The sequence below is a fragment of the Mytilus californianus genome, unplaced genomic scaffold (genome assembly GCF_021869535.1).
Source record: "Mytilus californianus isolate M0D057914Y unplaced genomic scaffold, xbMytCali1.0.p SCAF_11, whole genome shotgun sequence".
Lineage (NCBI taxonomy): Eukaryota > Metazoa > Mollusca > Bivalvia > Mytilida > Mytilidae > Mytilus > Mytilus californianus.
The window spans coordinates 19,279,857-19,294,700 of NW_026262593.1; the positions used below are offsets into that span (position 1 = coordinate 19,279,857).

A 14,844-nucleotide genomic window follows, 5' to 3' on the forward strand; every position below is an offset into this window, starting at 1 on the left:
CTTCTTGAGAACTTCCTACGCCTTCATACTCAAGGGCACATAATCAATCCAATTCAATATAGTTGACCTATTGCTTATTATATCTGAGAAATAGACTAAACATTGTCCTATGAACTATGAAATGAGCTCAAGGTCAGATGAAGCCTGCCAGATAGACATATACACCTTACAATCATTCCATACACCAAATATAGTGGCCCTATTGCTTATCGTATCTGAGAAATAGCCAAACCACAAAAACTATACATTTTCCAATAAACCATGAAATTGAGGTAAAGATCAGATGAAACCTGCCTGTCGCACATGACCTAATGCATATAGTATCTGAGATACGGACTTGACCACGTAACTTTAATCTTGATCAATGATCCATGAAAAAGACGTCGAGGTCAGCTGACCCTTACCTGATTCATTAGGTAATACACCCTTACCTGACGGACATGTAGACGTTGCAAGATTACTCATAACAAGTCAGTATTTCACTTGACAAAAGAACTAATTTTTTTTCAAGCAGCCAGTGAACCATGAAATGAGATCAAGGACGATGGACATATGACAGACGGATACTTCATAACATAAGGTATATGTATACAAGGTATGAAGCAGCCAGGTCTTCTACCTTCTGAAATATAAAGCTTTATACAAATAGTTTATGCCGTCCAAGCCGCCGGATTGTAATACCTATGTCTTGCATTCTCAGACTTTTTGCGTAGGCGAGACAAAAAGTGTGGGAATCCATTTTGCTAAAAGTGCACAGCTTGATCCAAATTTTATTCAATCATTTATACAAGCATAAAATACTACTTTCATGATTCTTGTCAACTGCTTAAATTTAATATCTTGCCTTTTCACATTAATAAATCCAGTGGCAAAAATATTTCATATAATACATATTCAGGACAAGTACACACTTTGAAATGATACAACAGGTCCTGCAAGGTAAGACTACCAGGATGAAAGTGGAAGTGAACTGCCAGAGGAAAATGCAGGTATGTTGGATAGGAGCAAAAATTTGGCCTTGCAACAGGCCACCTAAATACCACTCAGGGGTTTGTTGCAAGGGTTTTTTTACTTACAGACTTGCTCTCTTCCTACATAATGAATCAGATTAAAAGTTCCCTTCTTGCAGTTGTGGTCGGGTATTTATACATCCAGTACAGTCAAATGGCTGCGCTTTTTAGCAAGGGTTTTAATAGTGGAAGGGAATGACTATATTTTTTATCTTGCCATGCTACATGCAGGTCTATGTTTTTTAGATGGTGCAGAATTCTGAATTGAAGACATATCATGAAACCAATGACTCACAGAAAGTATTTGAAACACCATTCAAATTATCTACTTTCAACTTTTGACATGTAATTTGCCTTAAATTAGGTGAAAGAGAGGCAGAACAGCTACTAAACTTTCAATATACACTTGCATATAGTTCCTTTATAAGTCAAAATTTTATGAAATAATCAATTAATCAATCAATCATTCTAATAAGCTATAAATGTCCTAAAATTTAAAAGTTAATGTAAACAATGAAGGCAGTTGTTTTTCATTTGTTTGATTTATTTTCATGAAATGTCATCACATAATGTGTCAAGATTGTTCTCAACTTCTCCACTCTTTTATATCAAAAGTTCAACTTGGTTTTTTTTTGTTGTAGGTGAATGTTCAATAAAATATTGTCGTCTTGGTGTGACAAGCTTTATTTCTGTCAAAGTATTTGGTTTTAGACGACATATATACACATCACGTATGCCTTTGTTGAGATTAAAATCTGTGTCGGTACGTTGAGCAAAGGGGTGAATATTTTATTTGGGATCAATTTGTATTGTGGCTTATATAAATAGGATAAATGATAAAATTCAATATATTTCTGTAGGTAGGATTGATAAATGTAAATCAATTTTCAGGCAAATGCTAGAATCAAAGTGCTTATGAGCACTGAAGGGTAAAGATTGCTTTCATTTTGCAATTTTGTGAATTTAAAATAAAACATTGAATTGTATTTAGCTATGCAAATTATAAATTTGAGTTGGAGTTATCTTCCTTTGTTCATGAGTGTACATTTGCAGTTGAATCTATTTTTATCACAGATTCATACACCATGCATTACTTGTGTAAATTTTAATAAAGAAAATTCTTCATAAGAATGGTAATTCAAATACACATTATATTGTAACTTGAATATCTAAGTACAACATATCATTAATAAATTGCTTGACATTGACAGGATAGGATCTAAAGAATGATAACTTCACTGCACTATTTTGTTTGAACTATGAAAAGTAGTAATAAACCTTGGAAGACTAAGATATCAAGTCAGTACCATAGGGTTTTGATTGCATTTCATGCAATCTTTACCCAAAAATGTCAAACAGGACAGTGACCTTGTAAGTTCAAAGATGAAGGGATCAAGTTTCCCCAGATAATATTTTTAAAGACATCAAAAATCAGTGTATAGTTAAAGCATTTTTCTGGTAATGGAAGTGATATATCAAACATGTTGGGAGAATATTTCATTACATTTGTACTAGTGGAACAGCTTGTGTCAGATCCCTTTTGTATCATTGATCATACAAAATAACAATAAACTAAACTTATAGTATAATGGAAATCAGTAAATGTACCAAAAATCTTTTCTTTACCCGTTTTTGTGTTTTTGGTTTGACCATGTATATGTTTCACAGATGTTTTTTATTAGCTCTTATAAAGGGGCTCAGGATGGGGTTTACTGAAAACAATTAGGGGAAACATGCAATTTTTTTCCACATGATTTCAACATAAGAATCATGTGATATTCATGTGTTCCACACCACATGGTTAACACGTTAAACGAGCAGAAATGTGATATTCATGTTATGCTCACAGTTTGATATAAACATAGTCATGCACACAGTCATGATATTCATGTTATGTATAAAGCCACCTGGTGATATCAACATGATAAAACTACATAAAATTCATGGGGCAAGATTATATATAAAAATAAGAAGATGCGTAATGATTGCAAATGAGACAACACTCCACCAGAGAGTTTATCTAAGGTATTATAAGCTGTGATCACAAAAACCTTTATTCACTAGTGGAGAAGTCACATGGAAAAAATTTACTATATTGTCTTTGTTGCACTCCTTGACACATACCAGTAATTTTTTTCTTAGTCATCTCCCTTTGAAGATGTTTCCTTAGTCTTAATGGTAGAAGTATTGTAAAACATCTTTTAAATGTCTTTTTGGTAATAAATTATTATCAGCCACTTCATATTCTTATCAAAATGTCATCATCCTGAATATGCATGTAATACTTGCGTCAACACCTTCTGGCTAAAATTAAAAAAAAGACAATTTTCATTGATAATGAAGTCTTTAATTAAAAATTTGTCACACAGACAATTTCTCCATAATAAAATGTCTGTTACATTTCCATGATCTACATAATAAGGTGCAGCGAAAACACATTTGCTGGGTGCAAGTTTCTGACATTTCTAGTAGTTGGAATACATATAAATGCTAGAAGAAAATTGTGTATCACTGCAATTTTACACATTCATAATCACCAAATTACCATAACCACTGAATTAGTAATAGTTTTTACACCCAGTATCATAGCTATACAGTATGTATCTGGTTTTCACATACACAGTGAATGGGCTGTACTTTTGTCACCCTTCTGTATGACTTCTGCATTATTTTATTGAACTTTCTTCTGCATATAGCTGCATCTGAAAATAAAAATTGAAAGATCTTCATTATATCTAGTCTGTACTACCAATATAAACCATCTAAAAATATAAATATATTATAATGTAAAATATAAAATTGAATATAAATTTTGGATTGTAACAATAATAAGACAAATTTATACCCGTCATTCTTGAAAATATTTTCTCTTATGACAGAGTGTCACATAAGCGTACATGTAAAACATTTAAAACTATTAATAGTGAAAAATGCAAATTAAAATACAATGCAATTTTCTTACTAGCTTGTGGTGCTATTTATTGATTGATTGATTGATTGATTGATTGGTGTTTAATGCCACTTTCACCACTATTTTGCTATTTCATGGCAGGCATTTTTTTTTTTGGTGGATGTAGAGGGAGTGCCTCAAGAGAACAGCTGACCTACGGTAGGGTAAACTGACAATCCTAGTCAATTAAGATTGAAGTTGAGCACATCTGCCAGGTGCGGGATTTGAACTCACCTCAGTGTTGACAGGCTAGTGATACAGTAGTTAGACTACTTAGACCACTCAGTTACCAAGGCCCCTGGTCCCATTTAATAATCATTATTTAATACATAAATTGTAAATGCTTGAGAAAGAATGATCTTTACAAAAAAATCAAAATTCTAAATACACGGTTAGATTCAGCATATTAAAGGACCCAAAGAATGCAAGACTTTGAATTACAACCCATTGAAATCGGTCCAGAAATAAGCAATTTATACAAAGTATTAGAAAAGTATTGTTTTTGGCCCTTTTTTCCTAAACGGTTAGGGCCATAACCCACCAAAATCACACCAAACTTTCCTTTTTTGGAATAAAACCTTGTGGTAAAATTTCAAAGAGATTCATAGACTTATACTCAAGTTATTGTCCAGAAACCAGAAAATCCTTGTTTTTTTGGCCCCTAATTCCTAAACGGTTTGGGCCATAAGCCCAAAAATCAATCCCAACCTTCCTTTTGTGGTATGGAACCTGGTGGTACAATTTTATAGAGATCCTTCACTTATACTCAAGTTATTGTCTGGAAACCAAATGTCTTCAGAAGACGAAGCAGACGACAACATCGCCATACCATTATAAGGCCCCAAGATTTGCAGTCCTATAAAAAAAGCTTACACACTACCACTCAACATTATCAACAGCAAACAAAATTTAAAATCATTGCCTTTCATAGAAGCCAAGAAACTTTGACGAAACTTTTCTACCAAAGGTCTTTCAGATGGAGTTAATTAAAAGTTCTAATGTAGGATTTAATAATGTCCACCGGACATTATTTCATAGTAAATACTGTCCATGAACAATATTTACTTATTTAAATGTGTCCCTGACACAATTTCCTATGAAAATATTTCCTCAGGTATGAATAAAATGCTCCGCTGGGTGCAGCTTGATACGACCGCAGAGGTCGAACCCTGAACAGTTGGGGCAAGTATGGACACAACATTCAAGCTTGATACAGCTCTGAATTTGGATTGTGATTAAATATTTGACACAGCATAGGTTTCTGACACAGAATGAATGTGGTCTAAGAACTTATAATTTTTTAATTTACCTATTCAAACCATATCATTATTATTTGCTTTTATATATAAATCAGAAATAACCAATTTAAAATGGAAAATTTTAAAGAAAAAAAAAGGAAAAAAAGGGAAAAAAAATCCCTCCCCCAAATTTTTTGAACCCCCTTATGATTCATCACCCCCAAACTCAATCCCAGCCTTCCCTTTGTGTACAATTTCAGAGAGATCCATACACTTGAACACAAGTTATTGGCTGGAAACTAGAAAAATGCTTGTTTTTAGGCCCCTTTTTGGCCCAAAATTCCTTAACGTTTAAGGCAATTACCCCCAAACTCAAACCCAACTTTCCCTTTGTAATATGGAACCTTGTAGTACAATTTCATAAAGATCCATACACTTACACACAAGTTATTGTCCTGAAACTAGAAAAATGCTTATTTTTTGCCCCTTTTTGGCTCCTAATTCCTAAAATTTGAGGCAATTACCCCCAAAATCAATCCCAGCCTTCCCTTTGTGGTATGGTACCTTGCAGTACAATTTCGGAAAGATCCATACACTTACACACAAGTTATTGTCATGAAACTAGAAATGCTTGTTTTTTGCCCCTTTTTTTGCCCCTAATTCCTAAAATTTTGAAGCAATTACCCCCAAAATCAATCCCAGCATTCCCTTTCTAATATGGAACCTTGTGGTACATGTCAGAGAGATCCATACACTAACACACAAGTTATGTCTGGAAGTTACAAAAATGCTAATTTTTGGCCCCTTTTTGGCCCCTAATTCCTTAACTGTTGGTACAATAACCCCCAAAATCAATCCCAACCTTCCTTTTGTGGTATTAAACCTTATGGTAAAATTTCATAGAGATCCATTCACTTAAACTAAAGTTAGAGTGCAAAAACCAATGTGTCTTCCGTCGACGACAACAATGATGACGCCAACGTCATACCAATATACGACTGCAAAATTTTTTTGCAGTCGTATAAAAAGTGTCCATGAACATGGACATTATTTAATACTATAATTCTGTCCAGGTGGACATTTTTTCACAGGACATAATGTCCGACAGAAATTTTTTTGATATTATTAAAGTGTGAAATGATATCCATTGCCTTGTTATTACTGGACGTATTTTAACCTATAATTGCGAACTTTAATTCATTGTTACTTTGACAGAGAGATGTCTCATTGGCACTCATACCATCCTTATCTTCTTATTTATATTTTTTAATATATATACATGTATAATGATTTAAATTCAAACAAGTAACAGATGCTGTTCAGTATTATTTTCCTTGGAGGACACAATTTATTAACAATTACTACGAAAAATTGTCCTGTGTAGGTGGACCGTATTTCATAACTGTTGCTGTAAAATGCTGTCCACTTAGGGGACAAGATTTCATTGCAATGGACATTATTTAATACCAAAATTCTATATTTTCTTTTGCCTTTTTCTCATAATAAATATAGTAAAGTTCGTCACATTTGATATTATACTTTACACACTTCCTTCTTATTGGCATTAGCATTAGCTGGGTATTTCTTAGAACTTAAATGTCTCTGTATTCACTTCCATCCATTACTTGTTTGTTTACATTTGTATAATAATCAATTTCTAATCAATCCTCCAGATTTTATTAAAATTTAAGTATAAAAAAACTTTTTAATGACCTTTGTATTACTTCCCTTGAAGGACACAATTTAATAGCAACTACTATGAAAACTTGTCCTGTGGGTGAACACTATTTCATAACTTTTGCAGTAATAATCTGTCCACTTGAGGGACAATATTTCATGGCAATGGACATTATTAAAACCAAAATTCTATGAAAAACTGTCCAGGTGGACACTTTTTCACAGGACACTATTATGTCTTACACTAACACTGAAATTAAGTCAGTTTCCCTAATTTCTGCATTTGAATAAAAATTAAAACTATTCCACATTTTTCTATACCTGGAAGTAATCTGAATTAACAGCCTTTAATGGAATCATTTTAGGATCTTCCATAGTTGTCTCCCTTTCATCTGCCAGAATCCATGGAAAATCCTGTAATTCAAAATGTGTTTTATCTTTATTTCCACACATACATGTAAGTGCTGAAAAAACATTTTCATTCGGTGTATATAAAGCTGTACATGAATTACCCAAAAAACACAAAATGATCTTTTTGGGGTAAAGATTGCATTCATGCATTCAAAAGGCCTTATGTGGCTGGCTTGACAGTTATCAATTTTCCTGATTGTATCACTACTTTTGATATACACTAAACATATTGCATTGAGCACAACATAATATACATCTTGCCTATGAAAATTTCAATAAATTTATCAATGAAATATATACTCAAATACTCAAGTTACAAAATGGTGTGTATTTTTAAAACCATACTTGTCAAGAAAATAACATAAATTGTGCATGGTGCATGGTGCATGAATCTAGAATCTGTTCTAAAGATATCAATGATGTCATTGTTAATAGATCAGCGGTAAAAACATAAAAAAAAATAATTTAATGAACCCATAGAACACACGGCTAAATTATATATCTTTGGAAAGAGAAAATCGTGAATTTTCAGATTAAGGATGCCGTAAGCCTCAGAAGTGTTTTCAATTTTGCATAATGGTCAAAGGTTAACAATTATATATTTCCAAATGTTGTCTTAACTGTAAATTTGGTGTTTATATCAAAAATTTTAAACATATTGATAAGTCGGAGAACAATATTTGATTCAACATTTATGAAGCTTGTAGGAGATATCAAATTTAAAAAACAGAATAATGTTTTTATACGTTAAAATTGATGTTTTTAATAGTTAAGAAATTTTGTTCATTTATGACTCCATTTTGTTTCCATACAAGGATAGCCTTGAACTTTGATTATACAAATTCACATAAAAATGAAGTTTTTAATCGACTTGTCGGTATTTAAAACTTAAACGGGAAGTAAAGGGGGATAAACCTTAATTTTATTGAATTTAGTCTCACTGTTTTTTTTTTAGTCAGTATTTGACATTTTCATTTCAGACTAAAGGTATCAATGACATTTCTGTTTTTACATCACTATGTGTTCGTATAAACTTTTTTAAAATATAAAAAAACCTATTTGAGAAATGTGTGGAGACCACTAAAAGCAACTTATAATAAACAATTTCAATGTGAAAGGGAAAAAGGATTTTGGCTTCAGAGTGATAGAACTGATCGGGTTGAAGATTAAATGAAAACAAAAGTTTCGGACTACGATTCTGGATTTAAATTTAAATGCATCCTGTGACGGATTGGTGTGTCTTATTCAAATTATAAATTTCTCCAAAATAGAATTATAAATGTTTCAAATCGAAGTTTTATTGTATCAACTATGTTTCAAAGTGTATTTATATGCAAAATAAATACAAATGAAGCAAACAATTATTGTCTTATCATAAATGGAAACAGGTAGATGTGGTGTTAACCACAACTACTGAAATAAAAACGTTCACATAATTGTATTGGTAAACATATGAAAACAAAATCATTGTCGCTTTTTATTATTAATGTTTTATTCCTACATTCACATTTTCAAATATAACCTGTATGTGGTGATTCGTAGTAAAAAAAATCATTTTAGTAAATCAGCGATTAAGTTTTATAAACTGCACAACATTAAAAAAGGCATTTTTTACGGAAATTAGACCATACGATTTTCTTACGGCATGTTTAAACTAGAGGCTCTCGAGAGCCTGTGTCGCTCACCTGTATTAACTGATGCTTTGGAAATCATGTAAAATAAGATTAAAATCATAATTAATAGTATTAGATATTATAATGATATCTAAGATAATAACAAAAAACTGCAAAATTTTTGTAAAATTACTAACTCAGGGGCAGCAACCCAACAACGGGCTGTTTGTAAAAGATTACAAAAATTTATAAAAAATTGTTAAAAATAGACTTTAAAGGGCAATATCTCCTTAAGGGGTAGACTGACAATTTTGTTCGTGACAAACTTATTTGTAGATCTTACTTTGCTGAACATTATTGCTGTTTACAGTTTATCTCTATCTATAATAATATTCAAGATAATAACCAAAAACTGCAAAATTTCCTTAAAATTACCAATTCAGGGGCAGCAACCCAACAACAGGTTGTCAGATTTGTCTGAAAATTTCAGGGCAGATAGATCTTGACCTGATTATCAGTTTTACCCACGTCAGATTTACTCTAAATGCTTTGGTTTCAAAGATATAAGCCAAAATCTACATTTTACCCCTATGTTCTATTTTTAGCCATAGCCGCCATCTTCGTTAGTTGGCAGGGTCATCGGACACATCTTTTGAACTAGATACCCTAATGATGATTGTGGCCAAGTTTGGTTAAATTTGGCCCAGTGGTTTCAGAGGAGAAGATTTTTGTAAAAAGCTAACGATGACGGACGACGACGACGATGACGGACAACGGACGACGGACGCCAAGTGATGAGAAAAGCTCACTTGGCCCGTCAGGCCAGGTGAGCTAAAAATAAGTTGAATATTTATTCTTTCATTTAAAAACATTTCCAGGTGTGTGTTTTTTGGGTGCATTAAACTCCTTTACAAAGTGTCTTTTCAGATTTCGCTGCTCCACTATATAGTAATATTTAAAATTGGAGTTATCTTCCTTTATCAATAATTGTTCAACTACGATTATATCTCCAATTCATATTAATGCCTTTCAGGGCTTAATACATTACAAAGATTAATTTAAGTTTCCACTGCAAAATGAATGCAATCTTTACCCTTCAGTGCTCACAAGCAGTTTGATTAAATATATAGTTTTCATGAGACTGTGTTGGTTGCATTCCAAAACATTTAGCCTTTTATCAATAAGTCTACCATATGATTTACCTTTCTTCTCACTGATAAATATTTATTTTCTAGGATTGATAAACAAGTTTATGTTTCCTGCCAAAAGATGTGGTAAACTTCATCTTTTTCTAAATAATATTATGGCACATCCATATGATATTTTGAAAATCAAATAAAAAAATCTTAAATTTGTGGATTCAAGAAACAATTTGAAATTAAGAAACAATTTAATACCTCCAGCTCGAAAACTGAGTGTATATTATGAAGCACTTGTCTGCTAATTCATTTGTTCTTCTATCCGTTTGTCACAAGTTTGACTACAGATGATATAGTGAAGTAATAGATAAGAAGGCATCATACATAGAGATTTTTTAACAAATTTGGATGGACTTCAAACAATCTTAAAGTAATCAAATGATTGAAAATGTCTGTCAAAATATAACGATCACAAAAAATATAACATATTGTCTGTATGTGCATGCTTTCAAGTCGATTTTTGTGAGTCTACTGGTGTTTGTTTCTTAAAAATAGGTACAGAATGATTTGTGTAAAATAATAGCTTACTAGAACTGTTACAATTAATTTTTTTAAATAACTTGTTTCAATTGTCATTAGTTGCTAATATCGAAAAATTTTGACATCTGGATGAAAAATAAAAAGCTCGCTGTTCACATGTCGTGGAGGTCAATGACCGTCCATGTTTTTCATTGTGTGACTTATACTAGAAGCGCTCCAAGCAGCAAAAATTTTATGTAAGCAATGAAAGACATCGAAAGGCAAAGTTGAGTATTGCTAACTTCACTCATGAACTTTGACAGAAAAGACGATCATAAAATTATTTACATAAATGATTATACTGCCAACAAAAAATATGTGTTTCAATTGATGCTTTATTACTCTTTGTGGTTGTTTATTTTTATAACATGAATCAGCAGAAAGAGTTATTTATAAATAATCAACTTTTTACATGTTTTTCTGAAAGATTGCTAACGTCAAAATTGCTGACAGAAGTGTTGTTTTGAAATAATCGATTTTAAAAAACAAAAATTTACGATAATCCAGTTAATAAAAAGCACCGTAATTGATTTGTTGATATGGGAAGAGATATACTATAAACTCGAATAGCCATAAACCCAATAGGTTACAGACAGATGTAGGCTTCAAATATGACCCCATAAATTATGGTAGTCAAAATCCGTTAAATTTGTGACAATTGCAAAATAATTTTATTTAAATGGCAAATAGTAACTCATATCCTTTTAAAATCTATTTTTTATTGTTATATTTTTCACAAACAAATCCCCAAACATGCCTGGAAGGTATTTGAATTGTACATTAATTCCAGCCTATTTAGATATTTGACAGACACTGGTGCACTTTTGAATGGAAGATGTCAGTTACTATTCAAGAGTTACTCCCCTAATCATTAAATGGTCTGTCCAACAGGAATGGGGATTTTTTATTGTGAATTGTGCAGAAACTTGTTACTAAATATACATATTTACATTAACAATAACACAATTTAATATTGTTAAATATTGATACATAATAAAAGTGCCTATAATTTTTCTTAAATAATTATGACAACCATTGTGTATTTGAGTTCTTTTAACAAACCTTAAGATGTTGTTTTTGTTCAATGGCTATAGCAGCTGACTCTTTAGTATACACTTGTACAGTCCACGTACAGTCTGAAAATAAACAATGAAACTTAATAAAGTCAATGAAACATTCTAAAAACACAATTTTGTGTTTTTTCCCTATTGATAAAAAAACTGTCATCACTGTGTATATCATGAGCATCAATATCCCCATAACATAAATGTTAATTACCTTTTTCTTTCCTCTTTCTGTTGAGAACACAAGATTTTTGAAGTGCTATCCCTCAGTGCTAGTAATTTATATTCAAATGGTTTTGATTGTATATGATTTTCTTCTATGTGTCAAAACCAGTTTCATGAACGGTTGTTTTTGCTGGACAAATCTGCCAAATTTGTTTTTACAATATTCAAATCAACCAGGGCCTGGGCTTCACCAAGGTCGCACTAATATTGTAAAATATGATTTCTAATTTCATTTGGCATCAAAATACAGTTGCTAGCTATATTTCTGGTGCCACTTTTTCCCCCCTGTAAAAATTTTGGTGCTTGACTGTAACAGTAGTGTGCATAACTATTTAGCAGTACATTTCAAAGCCATTAAAATCAAACTTGACCTGTATTTTATGGTTTATGACATTCTGTATGTGTTTGTCTCAAGTAACGAGCCCGAAATTCAGTGGTAGTCATTTGTTGCTGTTAATCATATTTGTAATTTCGTTCATTGTTTTGATCACAAACCAGGCCATCAGTTTTTTTCATTAAAATTGTTTTACATTTGTCATTTTGGGGCCTTTTATAGCTTACTATGTGGTAAAGGTTTTGCTCATTGTTGGAGGCCCTACAGTGACCTATAGGTGTTAACTTTTTCATCATTTGGTCTCTGGTGGAGAGTTGTCTCATTGGCAATCATACCACATCTTCTTATTTTTATATTTGGTTTGCAAGCACCTTTCAATTTTCACCAGGTTCAAATATTTATGGCTTCAACTTCATTTCATTTTTGAACAATATGCAGGTCAATTGTCATTATGACCCTCTAAGGACAATTGAAAATAATTATCATAATCTAAAAGACAGTTACAGTTTTTTATTCTTACATTTTAAAATAATAAAAGAACAGCATTCCAATGTAATTTTTTTGGAAGTTCTATTAAACTTTTTCATAAACAATTTAAATCATTGGTCGGCACTGTTCCAAGACCTTTGATATAAATTTTATAACAAGAAATGAAGGTGTAAGAGTGCTTACATTGCTATGGTCAATATAAATTACATTTCAAGGGATTTTACAGCTGTACAAATAATTGATCAGCGCTGATTTTTTAACTTGTTCCAGTAATTGCTGATATAAAACTTCGATGAAATTTCATAATGTGAAAATGTTTACATACAATTTATATTTTAAAGTGGAATTACTCTTTTAAAAAGTTGTTTGGCACTGATTTTCAAACTAGACTGAAACATTCCTGAAGTAAACCTATGAAACAAATTTATATAAAATCTGGTGAGAATTGTATGTTTTAGAGCGCCTACAAGTGCAGGGGACAATAAAATAATGATCAGAAAAATCTTAAACGTGTTTAATTATTTTTTAAAACAAAATTAATAGTTTTGCAGTTTCTGGAGTTTAAAAGGTATCCCTTCTGGTTTACAATGTAAGCAAACTTCAATGATCTGTTGTGTTTGATTTTAAAGTTAAAAGGGCTTGATGTGGAAGGGTTATTGATGATTATGGAAATCTTAATTTTAAAATTTTAAAAACTATATAACTAGTTAACTAATAAAAGGACAGAGTTCCAATGTCCCCCGTGTTGCACATATTTTATCTATCCAAGGGTAATAACCAAAAAAAAAAAAACTTTTTGTTTTGTTCTTTAAAACTTTTTATAAATATCTTAGAGAAATGAAAGCTTTAGAGCAAATGCAATGTGATTTCTGTTATAATTAATTTTTCCAAGGGCACAACTTGTTAAAAATATTTTATCAGCAATTGTTTTCTATAGTGTAAAAGACATTGCTGATATAAACCTATGATATAAGTTTCATAAAATTCTGGCAAGAATTGTATACATCAGAACGCTCACAAGGCAATTTTCCATATAATTAACATTTCCAAGGGGCATTACTCTTTTAAAAATAATTGATCTGCACTCTGATTTTCAAACTTGTCAAAGACATTGCTGATATAAACCTATAATATAAGTTTCATAAAATTCTGGCAAGAATTTTACACATGAATGCGCTAACGATGCAATTTTCCATATAATTAATGTTTCCAAGGGGCATAAATCTTTAAAAATAATTAATCGGCACTGATTTTCAAACTCGTCCAAGAAATTGCTGATATAAACCTATGATATAAGTTTCATAAAAATCTGTCAAGAATTGTACATGTGAGAGTGCTAAGAAGACCGGACGGATGGACGTCCGGTATTTTTATGTCCCCTGCAATGCCTTGCATGGGGGACAAAAATATGATGAAAAAAATTGGTGGTCACCAACTTCATTTTGTAACTATAGAAACCTTAGTTTTGTGTTTATCACACAATACATAAATTATAATTCTTTAATGCAAATGATGAACTTAAAATAGCAATACTTAAACATGTAAATAATGCAAAATATTCAAGTCAATGAACAATGACTGAAGGTACAGGACCAAATAACCTCCATAGAAATGAGATGTGCAAACGCTTACACAACTGCATACCAAATATCACATTATTAGTGGTTTCCCTTAAATTGACCTAATCATAAACTTTAACATATAACCTATGCAAAAGTTTCAAAGTCAATAGACCATGACTGAGGGGGCAGGACCAAATAATTGCTAAGGAAATGAGATGTGCCAATGCTTATACAACTGCAAATCAAATATCATTGACTTACCATATTGGTTCACCTTAAGTCTGACCTTTTCAAAACTAACATTTAAATCTGAAAGTGACGAACAAAAATACTACAAAGTTTACACTGTTTTTGGTATTAGTGAATGTATTCTCCCTTTTGATTTTGAAAATTTTCTGGGTCGATATTCTTAAGTTATGAGACTTTTTAGCAGTCACATTTGAGGAAATTTGATATGCATTAGGATATCATCAAGCAGCATTTTCTACAGAGCCATTTTATTTGCTTATGATTAATTGCCTTCATAATATTCCATTTTATTCTGCAACAATTT

The 14,844-nt window shown here is 31.6% G+C and overlaps 1 protein-coding gene across 1 annotated transcript in view; it reads right to left on the reverse strand.

The window, feature by feature from the left end:
* Positions 1-3,335: 3,335 nt before the first annotated feature.
* The window catches only part of LOC127720720 (mitotic spindle assembly checkpoint protein MAD2B-like), a 39,411-nt gene continuing 27,902 nt past the window's right edge, over positions 3,336-14,844 (reverse strand). The window contains exons 5-7 of the mRNA XM_052227492.1: positions 11,680-11,753; positions 7,197-7,289; positions 3,336-3,712 (exon numbers count right to left, since the gene is read on the reverse strand). Coding sequence (XP_052083452.1) covers positions 3,677-3,712; positions 7,197-7,289; positions 11,680-11,753 — 203 coding nt within the window. The 3' untranslated portion in view covers positions 3,336-3,676. The remainder of the gene's footprint in view (positions 3,713-7,196; positions 7,290-11,679; positions 11,754-14,844) is intronic.